At 44.4% G+C, this 17,075-nt stretch overlaps 1 protein-coding gene across 1 annotated transcript in view; it reads right to left on the bottom strand.

Annotated features, from left to right (window-relative positions):
- LOC119970936 (receptor-type tyrosine-protein phosphatase beta-like) overlaps positions 1-17,075 on the bottom strand; it is a 244,018-nt gene that overhangs the window by 95,858 nt on the left and 131,085 nt on the right. The window contains exons 23-27 of the mRNA XM_038806046.1: positions 15,372-15,647; positions 13,227-13,496; positions 11,715-11,981; positions 6,967-7,242; positions 123-404 (exon numbers count right to left, since the gene is read on the bottom strand). Coding sequence (XP_038661974.1) covers positions 123-404; positions 6,967-7,242; positions 11,715-11,981; positions 13,227-13,496; positions 15,372-15,647 — 1,371 coding nt within the window. The remainder of the gene's footprint in view (positions 1-122; positions 405-6,966; positions 7,243-11,714; positions 11,982-13,226; positions 13,497-15,371; positions 15,648-17,075) is intronic.

Below are 17,075 nucleotides of genomic sequence, written 5' to 3'. Positions count from 1 at the left end.
TATAACAGTCCAGTTGTAGTTTTGCTTCCTCATCGAACCGTAGAATCCCTGCAGTGCAGAAGAAGGCCATTCGGAAAGAGAATTCTGATATTAAGGACAATTAGAATATGCCCTATACTTACTTGTAGCCTTTGTTACAGGATATGAAGTTATGTAATGGGGTCCACTCATTGTTGTCACCGTTATACGGTACAATCTTCCAGGGCGCAGGCTGCTGAACACTATTCTATTTGTTAACGATGGGACAGTGGTGCTGTTTTCGAATGCTCCTGGATTTTGAGCATCTTTGATGAGAATGATGAAGTTCTCAACACGTCCGGGTGGATGGATCCAGGAAACGGTCAATGAATCAGTTGTGTTCTCATTGCTCAGAGTGATATTTTCAGATGGTATTTTCACAGGTTCTGTTTAGAAATGAAATAATATTACTGCAGCACAGTGCATGATAATGTCACAGATATTCTGCCTCCATCACATCAATGCTACTACCATTAGGTTCTGCGTGCAGAAGTGAGAAAAAGCAGTTTTGCATCTGTTCATCGCCTCTTATCATGTAAACACTTTACCCTCTAACCTTTTCTTTTCATTTAAAAAAAATTAAGTGGCAATTTAGCGTGGCCAATCCACCTACCCTACATACGCTGGGGTTGTGGGGGCGAGATGCACGCAGACACAGGGAGAATGTGCAAACTCCACACGGGCAGTGACCTGGGGCCGGGATCGAACCCGGATCCTTGGCACCGTGAGGCAGCAGTACTATACTACCTCCAATCCCAACTGTTCACACCTTTGAGAACTAAGTAATCTACCAATAACATGCCCAGATATCCCAAAAGAAAACATTTAGGGATTTTTAACTTCTGTACTGTGGTTTAGAACAGAAAATGGCACATCCTGAGCCTGTGATTTTCCCCCCCCATTCATTTTAGGAGCCAATGATGTGCAACTTCACAATGTGCGTTTTAACATTCACCAGACATACAGAGGAGAAAAGATCTTTCAGGTTTCCTAATTACTTCTAGCAGCAGAACTTAACATATACCTTTACAGGATCTCACTGCTCTCCATCTATATCCATTAAACCTGCAGATATCATTTAAGTTTTAAATATAATCCAAACGCATTTAAATGCAATAAGAATCAGAGATATAATTCTACAGTTATAGCAGAAATCCAGATAAACAACTCAAGAGGAGACTAATAAAAGAAATAAAACTAATTACTATGTCAAACCTTTGTAAATAATTTCTGAATTATAATCCTTTTCCCCCCAATAATAATAATCTTTATTAGTGTCACAAGTAGGCTTACATTAACACTGCAATGAAGTTACTGTGAAAATCCCCTGATCGCCACACTCCGGCGCCTGTTCCGGTACACTGAGGGAGAATTCAGAATGTCCAATTCACCTAACAAGCATATTGACTTCCCATAAAAGTCCCATAAAAGGTATGACAACATTATTTTTTGGGACTTGTGGAAGCACCCGGAGGAAACCCACACAGACACAGGGAGAACGTGCAGACTCCGCACAGACAGTGACCCAAGCCGGGAATCGAACCTGGAACCCTGGCTGTGGAGCAACAGTGCTAACCTCTGTGCTTCCGTGCCGCTCACACTGTGGAAGCCAATCTTTCACCAAACTTCCACCTCTTGAGAAATTTTCAAAGATAATCTCCTCTTAGAATTTCAAATTGGTTCTCGGGTCCAAACAGGGCAGCTCTTGCATTCGAGAAGAAAGCTACTGGGATTTTCTGGAATTTAAATATCCGATTATTCACATATACTCTGAAACATTTGCTGGGATTTTCCAGCCCCGCATGGGGCCACAGGGGATGCGGCAGGGCAGCCAAATGTCCACTAAATCCCACCATTTGAATTGTTTCTCGCAATGAGCCTGCAATGAATAACACTTCCAGTCCTGAACTCGGATAAGCTTGGTGTCAGGGCAACTATTTTTTTCTAAAATCTGCAACGTACAATGACTAAGTTTGAGAGAACTGCCACCCAACCAAAAGCTGGACAAAAATGTTGATTTTCTGTCACACCTCTCTCTATTCACCTGTCGGAAGTGCTTGACATTCTTTTTTTGCTGTGATTATTTCCCACAGAACATTAAATGATTAGGCTCTGTATGATGATATTTATACTGCAGTATATACAAGATTGTTGAAATGAAAATAATGTTGTCATTCCTTTTATGGGGCTTATTTATACATAGAACATACAGTGCAGAAGGAGGCCATTCGGCCCATCGAGTCTGCACCAACCCACTTAAGCCCTCACTTCCACCCTATCCCTGTAACCCAATAACCCCTCCCAACCTTTTTGGACACTAAGGGCAATTTAGCATGCCCAATCCACCTAACCTGCACGTCTTTGGACTGTGGGAGGAAACCAGAGCACCCTGAGGAAACCCACGCACACACGTGGGGAGAACCTGCAGGCTCCGCACAGACAGTGACCCAGCAGGGAATCGAACCTGGGACCCTGGCGCTGTGAAGCTACAGTTCTATCCACTTGTGCTACCCATAGAATTTACAGTGCAGAAGGAGGCCATTCGGCCCATCGAGTCTGCACTGACCCTTACAAAGAGCACCCTACTGAAGCCCACGTATCTATCCTTTCCCCATAACCCAGTAACCCCCACTTAACATTTTTTGGACACTGAGGGCAATCCACCTAACCCATTCTAACAGTGTGATATGCTAAAGAGAAGTATACGTCAAAGGAAATTATGCAATGTCTCATGATCTTGCTTTCTTTTGTGGAACTCATGACATGAAAGCCACTAAGTCATGTTCCAATAAAGTTAATGCTTTCCGTACTTCAGTAGACTGTAAATTTCCTGTGTTGTGTTTGCACAGCAAGATCAAGAATAAGGCAGTTAGTGCCTTAAAAGGGGGTTGTGTCCTTTCCTTTTCCTGATCCTAGCCTGTTTGTTAGACGTAGAGAGAAGATGCGGTGTTGCCCATTTCTTGGTCAGTGGGGATAGAAAATGCTGGAAGAAATGATCAGTAGCATCACGTCAGGAAGCCAGTATGGGCAGCAGTGCATCAGCATTGCCACTGACCAGAAGATATAAGCTATTATACTCAAGAATACCAATAATCAATAAATTAAAACAAAAATGGCAGGGGTGACAGCCCCTGATGAGACACTGTAATTAAAACAACATTAAATTAAAATATCATTCCGGGGGTGATGATGCACCCCAGCACCCAAGGCATGGAAGACCTGAAGTGGATATCGCCTGCTCCCTCACCAAGGCTGGGACTGTAGCCATGGTAAAGGGGCAGACTGTTGGGTTGGACCACCATCTGCTGCTTGGCCCTGTTAACAGCCCCTTGACCAGGACGAGGGGCAGGCTTACAGTGAGGTCCTCCCTGCCCCACACCGGGTGACTGAAGATTAGGAGTTTGCCACACCAGGTGACTGAAGATTAGGAGTGTGGGGCTAAAGTGCAACCAAACGTTGAGGAGCAGTCCTTTCAAATAGCAAAAAAAGGGGCTGCAGCCTCAGGCAATATACATGTAGAACATTGACCCACCCCACCTCCCGGCTACAGAAAAGGCTTGCGACCTGGGTGTCCATAAACCACCTTAACCTACAGTTGCATGGCATGCATGCAACACCTTCCATGCCAGGCCCCCTATTGGAAAAGGGAGGACTCCCATGTAGCGTGTCCTGCACTGAGGTCCTCCCCCACCCCCGGCTGTAGAACAGAATGCCAAGGCATGGAGGAAGGAAAGAAGGTGAAAGGTGTGCAGCAGCAGGCCATATAGGAAACCCCTCTCTGCCAAATTGAAAGGCTCAAATTATTGGGCCACGGCTCTCAAGGGGGTTGTTGGGGTGGAGGACCAATGTGGAATTCCATCCCAATGGGGTCAGCTCAGATGGGAGTCCATCGCATGCTTAAACCATCTCGGTTTTAGGCCATTATACTCTTTCTTCTACATTAAACAAATGATCAATAAATTAAACAAAAATGAGAGTTGCTGACAGCCCCTAGTGGGGTACTGTAACTAAAACAAAACCGCAAAAGGAAACTTAAGTAATTAACTTGGGATGATACACACCAGCCCCCTCAGTGCCCACCAGTGCTAGGCCATTATATGTGCACAAGTCATTATCCAAAGAGCTCGTCTTACCTGTAACCACTTAAACCTTAATTTATATAATTAATAGTTAGCACTAGGAATGTGATCTTTCCTACTTCAGTTACCCAATGTCTACACTTAACTCATACTGGACCAGACTGGGTTACCGACTGCCAATCCCAGACCAGACTCCAACAGTGGCTAGGATATTGGACTGAAACCCCAATATTTTAGTTTATTTGTAAGACTATGTGGATAGAATGATTCACTCCAGGAGTGAATGCATGAAGAAATAGGGCTTGGGTATGTTTAAAACAAAACTTTATTATGACTACAATATTAAACTTTTTAACTTCACCCCCGGAAAGAACAGCTTACAATTACTCATGAAATACTACAACTCAATTCCCCATTAAACAAGAAAACAAACATGCAGCTTTCAATCCATCTTCTACTATGGGAGAATTGTGGGCTCGGCATTCGGCAGATTAGAATTCTATAACCTTTCTCCAAAACATTCTCTTAAAAGGTTTCAAAATGTTCCTCCGTATGTCTCGACTCCACCCAGCAATTACCTCATCATCCCAAGCTAAAGATAAATGATCTCTGAAGGCTGCAAAGCACATTAACTCCCCAGGGACTTTCCCAGTCAAATTAGTCCATTAGTCCAGACTGAAAAACACATTTGTTTATGAATTTCACCTTCTGGCTGCTAAAAGCACCCAGGCCCTGCAACACAGAATTGATTTAAAAAAAGACCACTGCAATAAAACACACTGGCCCCAGGCTTTTAACCCTTAATTGGCCCAAAACATAAAATCCAATATTTCTAAAATCTTCAAATTGTCACACCGAGCAAAGCTCTCATCTCCATTGTCTATCCCAACAATTTGAGCAGCCTAATCTTAAGTATGGTTTCCAATGCACCAATATCCCCATTTTTCTTACGGGCCATCCTCTGACTCAGGGAGGTTGTCAGTTAGAGACATTTGGGACCTAATTATGGTCAGTTGTATGGTGTTCCACTGCACAACTGGAGCTGTATTGCAGCCAAATTGAGCTTTATATAGATTTTGCTGCTGTTGACCTCTTGGTCAATCCTCCAATCTACTCAAACTATTCAAAATTTTATTTTTTCCACAATTGTAAAGAAAGGAATTTCAATTCTACTCATTCACCTTTAACAAAATAAACCACCTCTAAATGTTAACACCAGGGCGGCACGGTGATTAGCACTGCTGCCTCACGGCACCGAGGACCCAAGTTCGGTCGCGGCCCTGGGTCACTGTCTGTGTGGAATTTACATTCTCCCCATGTGTGTGTGTGTGTCCCACCCCACAACCGAAATATGTGCAAGGTAGGTAGATTGGTCACACCAAATTTCCCCTCAATTGGAAAAAAAAGAATTGGGCACGTTAAATTTATATTAAAAAAATGTTAACATCTGTCACTGGAGTAGTTTTCTCTCCCCATTTCAGGTCTCTCTAGGTGATCACAGATGACCTACTTCCAGATTGCTGATACTTGGGGTAACAACAGATGTACGTGCGACAGTCTCAACCATTTTCCCCTGTTCCTTTTTTCCTCTTGTGCACTTGGTAATGTGATTGACAATCAATAAGTGCCGAACCAAAATTCAAACTTGTGATACTACCATTGGAAGCTTCCAAGTACTTCACCCAATTCTGATCCCCAAAGTCTTTTAAATTGAGGCACTCATTATTGAAAGCTACAGCGTCCCAGTTCTAACCCCGTGTCAATGCTGTGACCTGTAACATATCTGGGCCATGGATCAAACTCTGTCATTTCTGCATTTTGTATTTCTCTCCTTGCATTAAAATTTTATGAAGTGTTTCCTAGAGGAAATAAAGTCATTGGGCACTTGTGGAGGAAAAATCACTACTAAAGTTACTAGTATAGACTTCCTTACACTTCCTGTTTTGATGCCAATAATTCATATTGGGTTTTGGTTCTAAATACAGCAGAAGCTTTCAATCATTCCATTGTTCATTTATCATTAAAATTCCCATTAAGTGAACATCCACAGCTTTGAATGTAGGGAAACCCAACAGTCCTCACCGGCTATCTGCACAAAGTCTATAGAAGAGGTCACTGGAGAACATTCAAAGGCAGAAACCTTTTCTGGTTTCTCCTTCCTCCTGAAAGTACACCAAGGTGAAATGCTGGCCGGGATACTCCGTCCCCGCGCCGGGTCAGAGAATCGGCGGGGGGCCCCCGAGAATTGCGCCATGCAGCCGGCTCGCCGACCCCGGGGGGTTGGGGGCCTCCACGGTGGCCTGGCCCGGGATCAGGGCCTCCCGATCGGCGGGCGGGCTAGTTCCGTGGGGGTCTATGTTCCGCGCCGGGCCCCTGTAGGGCTCTGCCATATTGCCCGGGGCCGTTGCGGAGATGGGAACCCACACGCATGCGCGAATCTGTGCCAGCTGTGGCGCGCATGCGCGAACACGCGCCGGCCGTGGCGCCCATGCACGAACACGTGCCGGCCATGGCGCGACGGCTTTCGGGTGCCGAAGCTGCGGACACTACTCCGGCGCCGTACTAGCCCTCTAGGAAGGGGTGGATACATGCCACTTGAGGCCCGTTGACACCAGAGTGGCTCATGCCGCTTTTCACGCCGGCATCAAAACTTAGCCACGGGATTGGAGAATCCTGGCCGTTACCTCTACCATTCACTGTCCTGGCTGAAATTAGCTAATTAATCACACACCAGAGCTTGAACGTTGGATCCTGATGGTGTGTAGCTTAATAGCAGCACCACCTGTACTAATATGACTTGGGAATGAGAACGAATACCTGTTTAAAATGTTAACAACTTCATGCAGATAATTGAATTCTGACTGGTTACCTGTGTAATTGGCTACAAAAACTGGATCTGCTGGAGTTCCATCCTCCGCCAGAGTGATAATGGAAAATGTGTACTTGGTTCCAGGTGTCAGTCCCATCACAGAAACGTTTTCATTTGTTATGGGTTGATTTCCATAATTAACTATGGGTGCAGGGTTTCCATATGTCAGAACTCTGTAACGATACTCATCTTTATACTGGTCCGGCCTTGTCCAACGCAGAGTTATGCTGTTTGTGTCAATTTGCACGATTTGTAGGTTCTTAACAGGGTTTGGCTCTGTTGAGGAAAGTGATTAAACAGTTATGTTGTGGGTACGAACAAGGATGCAGCCACCTTACAGTCATTGCATGATCTTTCAATATTTTAATCAAATCAATCTTCACATTGAGGATACCCTCCATCGTGCTGTATGGCACTACCACTGTGCTAAACGGGATAGATTTTGGAACAGACTAGCAACTAAACAAGGCATCCATGTGGTGTTCTGGGCTATCAGTAGCAGCAAAATTAACTGCAATCTGCAGCCACATCATTCGGCATATCCCTAACTCTATTATTACCATCAAGCCAGGGGATCAATTCTGGTTCAATGAAAAATGCAGGAGGGCATGCTAGGAACAACAACAGGCCTACCTGAAAATGAGGTATTATTCTTGTGAAGCTAAAACACAGGATCACTTAAGTGCCAAACAGCATAAGGAAAATATTATAGACAGAGCTAAGTGATCTCAGAGCTAATGGATCAGATCAAAGCTCTGCAATCCTGCCACATCCAGTCATGAATGGTAGTGGACAATTAAACGATGAACTGGAGGAGGAGGCTTCACAAATATTACCTTCCTCAATTATGGAAGAAGAGAAGCCTGTTTCATGTATAATGCAGCAATCTTCTTCAGTGTCTGTCTCTGTGAGGAGCTTTATTCAAGTCACTAGAAATGGCAGCCTACAGTGCTTGCCTCATGACAGTATCATATGATTATGGCAAGCTAAGCAGTCCACTTTGTAGGATTGCATTTTTAAAATTCAACCAGAACCCAGAACATCAGTGCAAAACACAAGGCTGAGGCATTTGTAACCATCTCCAGCCATCTTCTGAAGTTATCAGCTGTCAATTTTCAGCCAATTAGAAATATTTCACGTGATATCAATAAATAGTTAAAGGCACTGCATACTGCTAAGGTCCTGACAACATTGTGGTAACAATACTGAGGTCTTGTGTTCCAGAACTAGCTGCATCCCTAGCCAAGTGGTTCCAGGAGAACTACAACACTGGTGACAACATACACCAATTATGATTTTCCTAAATTCCTTAGATTCAGGAGTGGCCTCAGGAAGTCAGTAAATGTTACCCAACTTTTCAAGAAAGGAGGAAGGGAAAACAGTGATCTGCAGGTCAATTAGCCTATCATCGGTCATTGGGAAAATGCTGGCACCTAATTTAAGGAAATCGTAACAATGTACTTCAAAATGCATTATATGTTTAGAACAAGTCAATGGTTTTACTAAAGAACATAGAACATAGAACACTACAGCGCAGTACGGGCCCTTCGGCCCTCGATGTTGCGCCGACCTGTGAAACCATCTGAAGCCTATCTGACCTACACTATTCCATATTCATCCATATGTCTATCCAGTGACCACTTAAATGCCCTTAAAGTTGGCGAGTCTACTACTATTGCAGGCAGGGCGTTCCACACCCCTACTACTCTCTGAGTAAAGAAACTGCCTCTGACATCTGTCCTATATCTCTCACCCCTCAATTTAAAGCTATGTCCCCTCGTGTTGGTCATCACCATCCGAGGAAAAAGACTCTCACTGTCCACCCTATCTAACCCTCTGACTATCTTATATGTCTCTATTAAGTCACCTCTCAGCCTTCTCCTCTCTAACGAAAACAACCTCAATTCCCTGAGCCTTTCCTCGTAAGACCTTCCCTCCATACCAGGCAACATCCTAGTAAATCTCCTCTGAACCCTTTCCAAAGCTTCCACATCCTTCCTATAATGTGGTGACCAGAACTGCACGCAGTACTCCAGGTGTGGCCGCACCAGAGTTATGTACAGCTGCAGCATGACCTTGTGGTTCCGAAACTCAATCCCCCTGCTTATAAAGGCTAGCACACCATATGCCTTCTTAACAGCCCTATTAACCTGGGTGGCAACTTTCAGGGATTTATGTACCTGGATGCCGAGATCTCTCTGTTCATCTACACTACCAAGAATCTTGCCATTAGCCCAGTACTCTGCATTCCTGTTACTCCTTCCAAAGTGAACCACCTCACACTTTTCCGCATTAAACTCCATCTGCCACCTCTCAGCCCAGCTCTGCAGCTTATCTATGTCCCTCTGTATCCTATAACATCCTTCAGCACTATCCACAACTCCACCGACCTTCGTGTCATCTGCAAATTTACTAACCCATCCTTCTACACTCTCTTCCAGGTCATTTATAAAAATGACAAACAGCAGTGGCCCCAAAACAGATCCTTGCGGTACACCACTAGTAACTGAACTCCAGGATGAACATTTGCCATCAACCACCACCCTCTGTCTTCTTTCAGCTAGCCAATTACTGATCCAAACCGCTAAATCACCTTCAATTCCATACTTCCATACAATTCCATAATTCCATACAGGTAAACATGTTTGACAAATAATAAGTTTTTTGAGGATGTAACTAGTCAGATTGAAAAAGGGAAACACCTGTAGAGTTTCCTGGATTTCCAAAAGGTATTGATAAGATGCCGCACAAAAGGTTGATCGACAAGATGGAGACTCATGGAGTTGGAGATTATGGATTACCATGGATAGAGGATTGGTTCATGGAATAGAAGCAGACAGTGGGCCTCATTGGAGCATTTTCAAGTTGACAGGTAGTAAATTGTGGAGTTGCAGAAAGATCAATGATGGGCGTCCATTTATAATCGATATTCATATATGTAAGTTTTATGATGATGTAAAGCTAGTTGGAAAAAGTAAACTGTGGGAAGGCCACGGAAAGGTTGCAAAGTTATACAGACAGGTTAAGTAAGTGGACAACAAGATGAAAGATGGAGCATAAAGTACTGAAGCAAAAAATTGTTCACTTTGATAAATAGAGAAGCAGGTTATTTTAAGGTGAGATATTTCTAAGTGTTGATATTCAAAGATCGTGGGTGTGCTTACACAAGGAATGCAGAACGCTAGCAAACAATTAGGGAGGCAAATGGCAGGTTAGCCTTTATCATGAGATGATTGGAGTGCAGGAATAAAAAGTTATGTTACAGTTGTACAGAGTTTTGATGAGGCCACATCAAAACGGTGTGCAGTTTTAGTCTCTACATTTAAGAAAGGATGTATTTGCATTGGAGGTAGTACAGCGAAGGGTCACTAAATTAGTTCCTGGGTTGAGGGGTTATCTAATGATAAGAGGCTGAGCATATTCGGCCTACATTCTCTGGAGTTTAAAAGAGTGCGAGACAAATTTTGAAGGAGCATAATAGGGAGAATTATGAGCGATTATTTCCGCTAGTGGAGGATCTAAAATATGGGGGCACAGTCATAGAATAAGGGGTCAATTATTTCAGACTGATGAGGAATTACTTCACTCAAAGGTAGTGAATCTTTGGAATTCTCTAACCCAGAGGGTAATGGATGTTCCATTGCTGAACACTTTTAATGCTGGGAGAGACAGATTTGTCGGGTCTCAGCAAATCAAGGGACATGGGAGTGGACAGGAAAGTGGAGTTGAAGCTCATGAACAGCCATGATCATACTAAATGGTGGAGCAGGCTGTATGGGCCATGTTTATTCTGGCTCAACCAAGAGACACCATCAAGTAATTAATTGAACAAAATTACTCAGATGTTAGGCCCAAGTAGGAGCAATATTTCAAGATAGCGATCTGAACAGACATTGAACAAAAATAGCATGATGGACAAGGGCGTTCGCAAATTGGCTCAGCACCCAATTTTGGGTTAAAAAGTTATCAAGTGAGGAGTAGCACTATCATTTTTCATCTACTTCTTAACACATTTAGTTGGATGCTCAAAAGCTTTTCCATTGAAAATTCCTCCTAATTTTCTTACAGATGTTATTATACACACAACAAAGTGCTTCTGCTTTTTAAGACTCTCAGGGCGAGATTTTCAATCAGTTTTGTAACCCATTGCTGAGATCATCTCTGGGTTGTAACCCTACCCTGCATCGCTTACTCAACACTATTTTTTTCAATACAAAATTTCTAACTGAGCCAGAGGCAATTCTGCTGCCCAATTAGTGGCGCCAAGCACTGCCTGGAAACGGAAACTGGTTCTGGAGGGCGAATCTCAAAGGCAGACAGCAGCATGACTGGGCTTATTGCTGCCTTGCAGAGTGAGACTGGCAGGAGTACAGAGGGCCAGCCATGGTGCAGACAAGTGTCCAAACGTTCACTCATATTTTGATCTTCTCTGCTAAAGTGATGGCAAATTTGAATGACTGATTGAGCACCTCAGATGGAATTTCCTTTTTCAGAACTTTAAATCAGCAGTAACAATACACAGTACCGTGCTCCTGACAGCTGTGCACCATCATATTCCAGCCTGTTCACTCTTCCTGTTCTCAGCATCAAAAATCTTCATCTGTCCCTGTCCAACCCATTAATAAGCTCGTCAAGGAGCTTTTAAGGTATGTTGGCAGAACCCCCCCCCCCACACACACACACACACAGACAATTGAAAATCCAGTCGCTTTGACCATACCAATTATCACATTCCTTTTTGCACTTACTGGTGAACTGGGTTTTCAGCACAAAGGCACTCTGCAGTTGTCCAGGTCCAATGGTGGCCACAGAAATGGTATACTTCGTTCCAGAAGTAAGATTTGAAATTGTGGTGGAGTTTACATTTGCTGTCATAGACTCAGTAACAGAATCATTATGGTAAGTGACATTGAAGGTGTAGCTTCCATTATCCATGTGTGCAGGTGCTCCCCAGTTTAATGAGATGGAATTGGTGCTGAAAGTTGTGACATTTATTGTTCCAGGAATGCTGGGAACTAAATGAAGAAAAAGGTAAAAAAAACATTATTCCACCTGCTCCAGTGCATACAGATTGCCAAACGATTTTGAGATGTTTCTTAGCATGATGTTGCTCAACTTGGAAATGGTCATTTCAAGCACTATTTGAGGTGGCCAAGACTTAGGAGTTGGAATATCAGACCAGCACCACTTTGGTCAATGATGAGTGATGGAGAAGTTGTACAATAATGGGCATAGAGATGGAGGGACATGGAGATGGAGAGGAGGAGTGGGGTGCGGTGAATGGTTGGTAATGAGAACCTTTAAATCACAGCCTTTTATTGAAATACAACACAGGCAATTGCCTCACTCTCGGTACCGGAGGTAAAATCCTATCCATTGTCTAAAACATTTCTTCAGCCTATGAATTGACAAGCAATGAAAAAAGGTTCATCAGTCTCAAACTAATAGTCAGCTGCAAGGTGATGCAGGACAAAAGCAGCTCAGTAAATGCTCAAACATTTATAGAATCATAGAATTTACAGTGCAGAAGGAGGCCATTTGGCCCATCGGGTCTGAACCAGCCCTTGGAAAGAGCACTCTACCTAAGCCCATGCCTCCAACCCATCCCCATAACCTCACCTAACTTTTTGGACACTAAGGGGCAATTCAGCATGGGCAATCCACCTAACCTGCACATCTTTCGACTGTGTGAGGAAACCGAAGCACCCGGAGGAAACCCATGCAGACACGGGGCGAAAGTGCAAACTCCACACAGACAGCCACCCAAGGCTGGAATTGAACCCAGGACCCTGGAGCTGTGAGGCAGCAGTGTCAATCACTGTGCCACCCTATTGTTATAGTTTAATTTGTCGAATTGCAGTTCAAGGTAGGGTTGTTACCTAAATTATAATCAAACTTCTTGTTGGGATAACAGAACTCCTCAGTTTCACTAAAATATGTGTTAATAAACTTCACTGACAATGAGTCAGTGATAAACTAATATTTATAATTTCTTATTTCTCTGCATTATATCTTCAAAAGGTCTTTATTGGCTTGCTTTCTTCTTGGACGACAGCCACAAATGTACTGTGTTTGGGCCGAACAATCAGTGGTAGCGAAATGTTACAGATACTTACTTTTACTGCAGTGATTCACGTTCAAAAGAACTTGGCAGGGGATGGTTAACAACCTGGTAACTTTTAAATTTTTGATAAATGACACTTATCCACATTACCGTTGTGTGGATTTAATCCAAACTGATTTTCTTATATTCCACATACCTGTTATACCCTGCACAATGTTAGAGGTTACATTGAAAGGTCCACTACTTGTAGTCACAGTGATGTTGTACACTCGTCCAGGTTGAAGTTCTGTGAATGTTACAGGTGATGTGGAATCTGTGCTGTTGGTTTGTCTGTATGAAGTTAATGCATCCTGAATAATGACAAAGAATTTCTCCACATTGCCAAGAGGAGGAATCCAGGAGACAGTCAACTTGTCTGTTGTCCTATTGCTCACCGTGATGTTGTTTTGTGGAATCTGTACAGGTTCTGTGGGGTTGAAAGAAGTTTGAATCTTCCACAAACATTCAGATAGAAAGAAGAATGTGAAGAGGTTGATAACGAAAGGTCAATAAAAGAGGAGAAGCACAGGATCAGAAGCAGTCCATTCAGTCCTTGAGCTTGTTCTGTCATTCAATTTTATCTGTATCTCAACTCTATTTACCCACTTGTCTTTGCTCCATATCCTTAGGGTATTCTCATTCCACAAACATTTGTCACTTTCAGTCATGAAAACTTCAACTATTCTAGCTTTTAAAATCTTTTGGAGAAGAGAATTCCCCATTTCTGTTACCCTTTATATGAAGAGATGTTTCTCGATTACTTTCGGAGTAGGCCGACTCTAATTTTAAGGTTAGGTCACCCAAGATTTGGAAGATCTTGTTTGATAATCTGGATAGGCTACGAATACATCCTACCTGGAGTTGTCTTGTAACAAAAAAAGACACGGCAAGTTTTACTCTGAACTCTCTCAACAAAGGGAATTCATACTGTTGCTTTACTCGGTGCCTGCTGTTGGGATTCTGAAAAGGAGCTTATTTTTAATGCATTCTAGAGCTGAATGTTTTGGGGATAAATGTAGATCCAGCTGTAGTTCACAAAACATCTACCCTGAAGTACAAAGAAGTGGAAAATGACCGCATTTAAAATATACCAGGCGGGATTCTCTGATCCTGAGGCTAAGTGTTGACACCGTCATAAACACCGTCGCGTTTCTCGACGGTGTCAACATGGCCTCAGGAGCAGCAATTCTGACCCCTACAGGGGGCCAGCACGGCACTGGAGCGACCCACACTGCTCCAGCTGCTGATCCCCGGTGTCAAACGGGAGCCAATGCATGCATGCGCAGTGGCTCCCTTCTCCGTGCCGGCCCCGGCGCAACACGACGTCGGGCTACAAGGGACGGTGCGGAATAAAAGAGGCCCCCAGTCAGAGAGTCCGGCCTGCCGATCGGTGGACCCCGATCACGGGCCAGGCCACAGCGGAGGTCCCCGGGGTCGGACCCCACTAGGCCTCCCCCAGATGCATCCATGCTAAGGTCCCGCTGGGTAAGAGCAGGTGTGGATGGCACCGGTGGGACTCGCTGTTTTTAGCGTCCTGGGCTGAGAATCGCCAGGGGGACGGCGGGGGGGGGGGGGGGGGGGGGGGGGCATAGGGTGGCCCCTAACTGGCGCCACGCTGACCACGCGGCGCCAATGGACTGTCGTCAGGGTGGCGTGGCGCGATTCGCACTGGTCCCGAAGATTCTCCGGACGGCCCCAGGGGTGAGAGAATCCCGCCCACCATGTCTGATCCAGTAAGTCTCAATAATGGTACTGAAGGACAAACTACAACGCCACTACTGAGATCTCCCATCATGATGAGCACAAACATTTCTCAATTAAAAACAAATTAAACACTTCAAGAGAAAACCCCATGCATGAGAGTACACCACTGTATGTGAAATTTTAAAAATAATTGCAGCAGCGGATAATCATACCTTATGGTGTGGCACTATGGCACAGAATTGGCTCATATTTGGTTCATAATTTACACTGAGTTTATCCAGATTAATGATGAGGGCTACTAACTTTCACCTCAGGGAGAAGTCGGTAGGATTCCCTGTGTCTGACTGTTGTTAGATCACTCCAACTGGACATTCCAGGTGGTGTGGATTGCAAGTGGACAGCATGTTGGATTGGCTGTAATACTCCAGCACTCACTATACAGCTGCAGATCACTTTGACAATACACTGCAGGACTGTCACAATCTTTGGAACTGTACCCCATCGTTGGTTACCATCTCAGAGGACAGAAGTGTAAATGAGGAAAGAAAACATTAAAAGAAATATACTTTTATGAGGTGCCGTACTTTGCAACACTTACTTGTGTAGCTGGATATCGTCACTGAATCAGCTCGGGTGCTATCTGCTGCCAGTGTGGTAATGGTGAAAGTGTAGCTGATTCCCGGGATCAAATCTTTCACTGTAACATTTTTCGTTGCTACAGTTTGATTTATATTGTCACCAGAAGATGAGTCACTTTTCATTGTCACTACCGTATATGAATAATCTTCTCTGCCTTCTATTGGTTGTGTCCAATTCAGAGTTATGGTGTCTGTGCCAACATCGACAATCTGTATATTCCTCACTGGGTTTGGCTCTGTTAAAAAGTTCTCCATTTTATTAATCCATCAATGAGCTACAGAAAATAATCCTTCAAGTAAACCAGCCATGGATGATAGACATTATACATAAACAGACACTGGCTCAGATGTTGAAGTCATCAGTGAATGAAAGCTGCCAGCCATTGGTTAGAACGGCAATTTACCTACAGACTTTGGGCTGAGTATTGTCAGGCCAGTGGTGGCCCCAGTAGCAGGCTAGAAATCCAGGTCAACCTCACCGTGGTCATTTCTGGGAGCTACGGCTGCATTCTGAGGCAATCGAGAAATTAATTGCGTGGTGCTGGGATTCCCATCCCTTTAAGAGGCATTTCCAAGAGCTGCCTGACAATTGGAGGGTTGCAATTTCTTTATTCCTGGCAGCATCACTGGGAACAGTGCTTCGTCCCGTAGAAGTAGAAGTAGAACAGTACAGCACAGAACAGGCCCTTCGGCCCTCAATGTTGTGCCGAACAATGATCACCCTACTCAAACCCACGTATCCACCCTATACCCGTAACCCAACAATCCCCCCTAACCTTTTACTTTTTAGGACACTACGGGCAATTTAGCATAGCCAATCCACCTAACCCGCACATCTTTGGACTGTGGGAGGAAACCGGAGCACCCGGAGGAAACCCACGCACACACGGGGAGGACGTGCAGACTCCGCACAGACAGTGACCCAGCCGGGAATCGAACCTGGGACCCTGGAGCTGTGAAGCATTTATGCTAACCACCATGCTACCGTGTCCCCCTCGTCTGGGGGACTCCCGGAATCTGCCACATTATAATTGAGGGCTCTTTTTTCTGCCTCCATAGATAGATGCCATATTGGGCCCCCCTCCACCAACTTCCTTCCCTCTCTCCCCCCCACTCTGCCTCCTCCTCCTCCCCCTTACATTGGTACAGAGGCGAGGGTACCCGGTCTCTCTCCACTGCAAAGTTCAATGCTTGCATCATTTGCTTTGTACAACTGCATTGGTTACCGTTCTAATAATCCGAATATTCTCCTCCATCCTCCTGCATGCTTGTACAGAGGTGAGGGTACCTGGTTTCTCGAATGCAAAATTTAGTGCTTGTACCGTTTGGCCTTGTACAACTATAATATTTACTGTTTTAATGAACAAAATATTTCACTGGGAACAGTGTCCACTGCTAGGACTGTACCTGGCTCAGGCAGACAGCAAAAACGCTGACGGATCAAAACATATGGGGTGGGATTCTCCCATCTGATGGCACAGTGTTTATGCCGTCGTAAAAACTGGAGAGTTTAACAACGGCGTCATCGGACCACTAAGTGTAGCGATTCTCTGCCATACAGGGGGCCAGCACGGTACTGGAGAATAGGCCAGTGAGAATAGGCGGCACATTTGACATGTGGACGGATGACACATTTGTGACACAGAGTAGGGGACATGTATGTG

The sequence above is a fragment of the Scyliorhinus canicula genome, chromosome 9, assembly GCF_902713615.1.
Source record: "Scyliorhinus canicula chromosome 9, sScyCan1.1, whole genome shotgun sequence".
NCBI lineage: Eukaryota > Metazoa > Chordata > Chondrichthyes > Carcharhiniformes > Scyliorhinidae > Scyliorhinus > Scyliorhinus canicula.
Note: the sequence above shows the minus strand (reverse complement) of the source record. Positions and strands in the feature narration are given on the sequence as shown.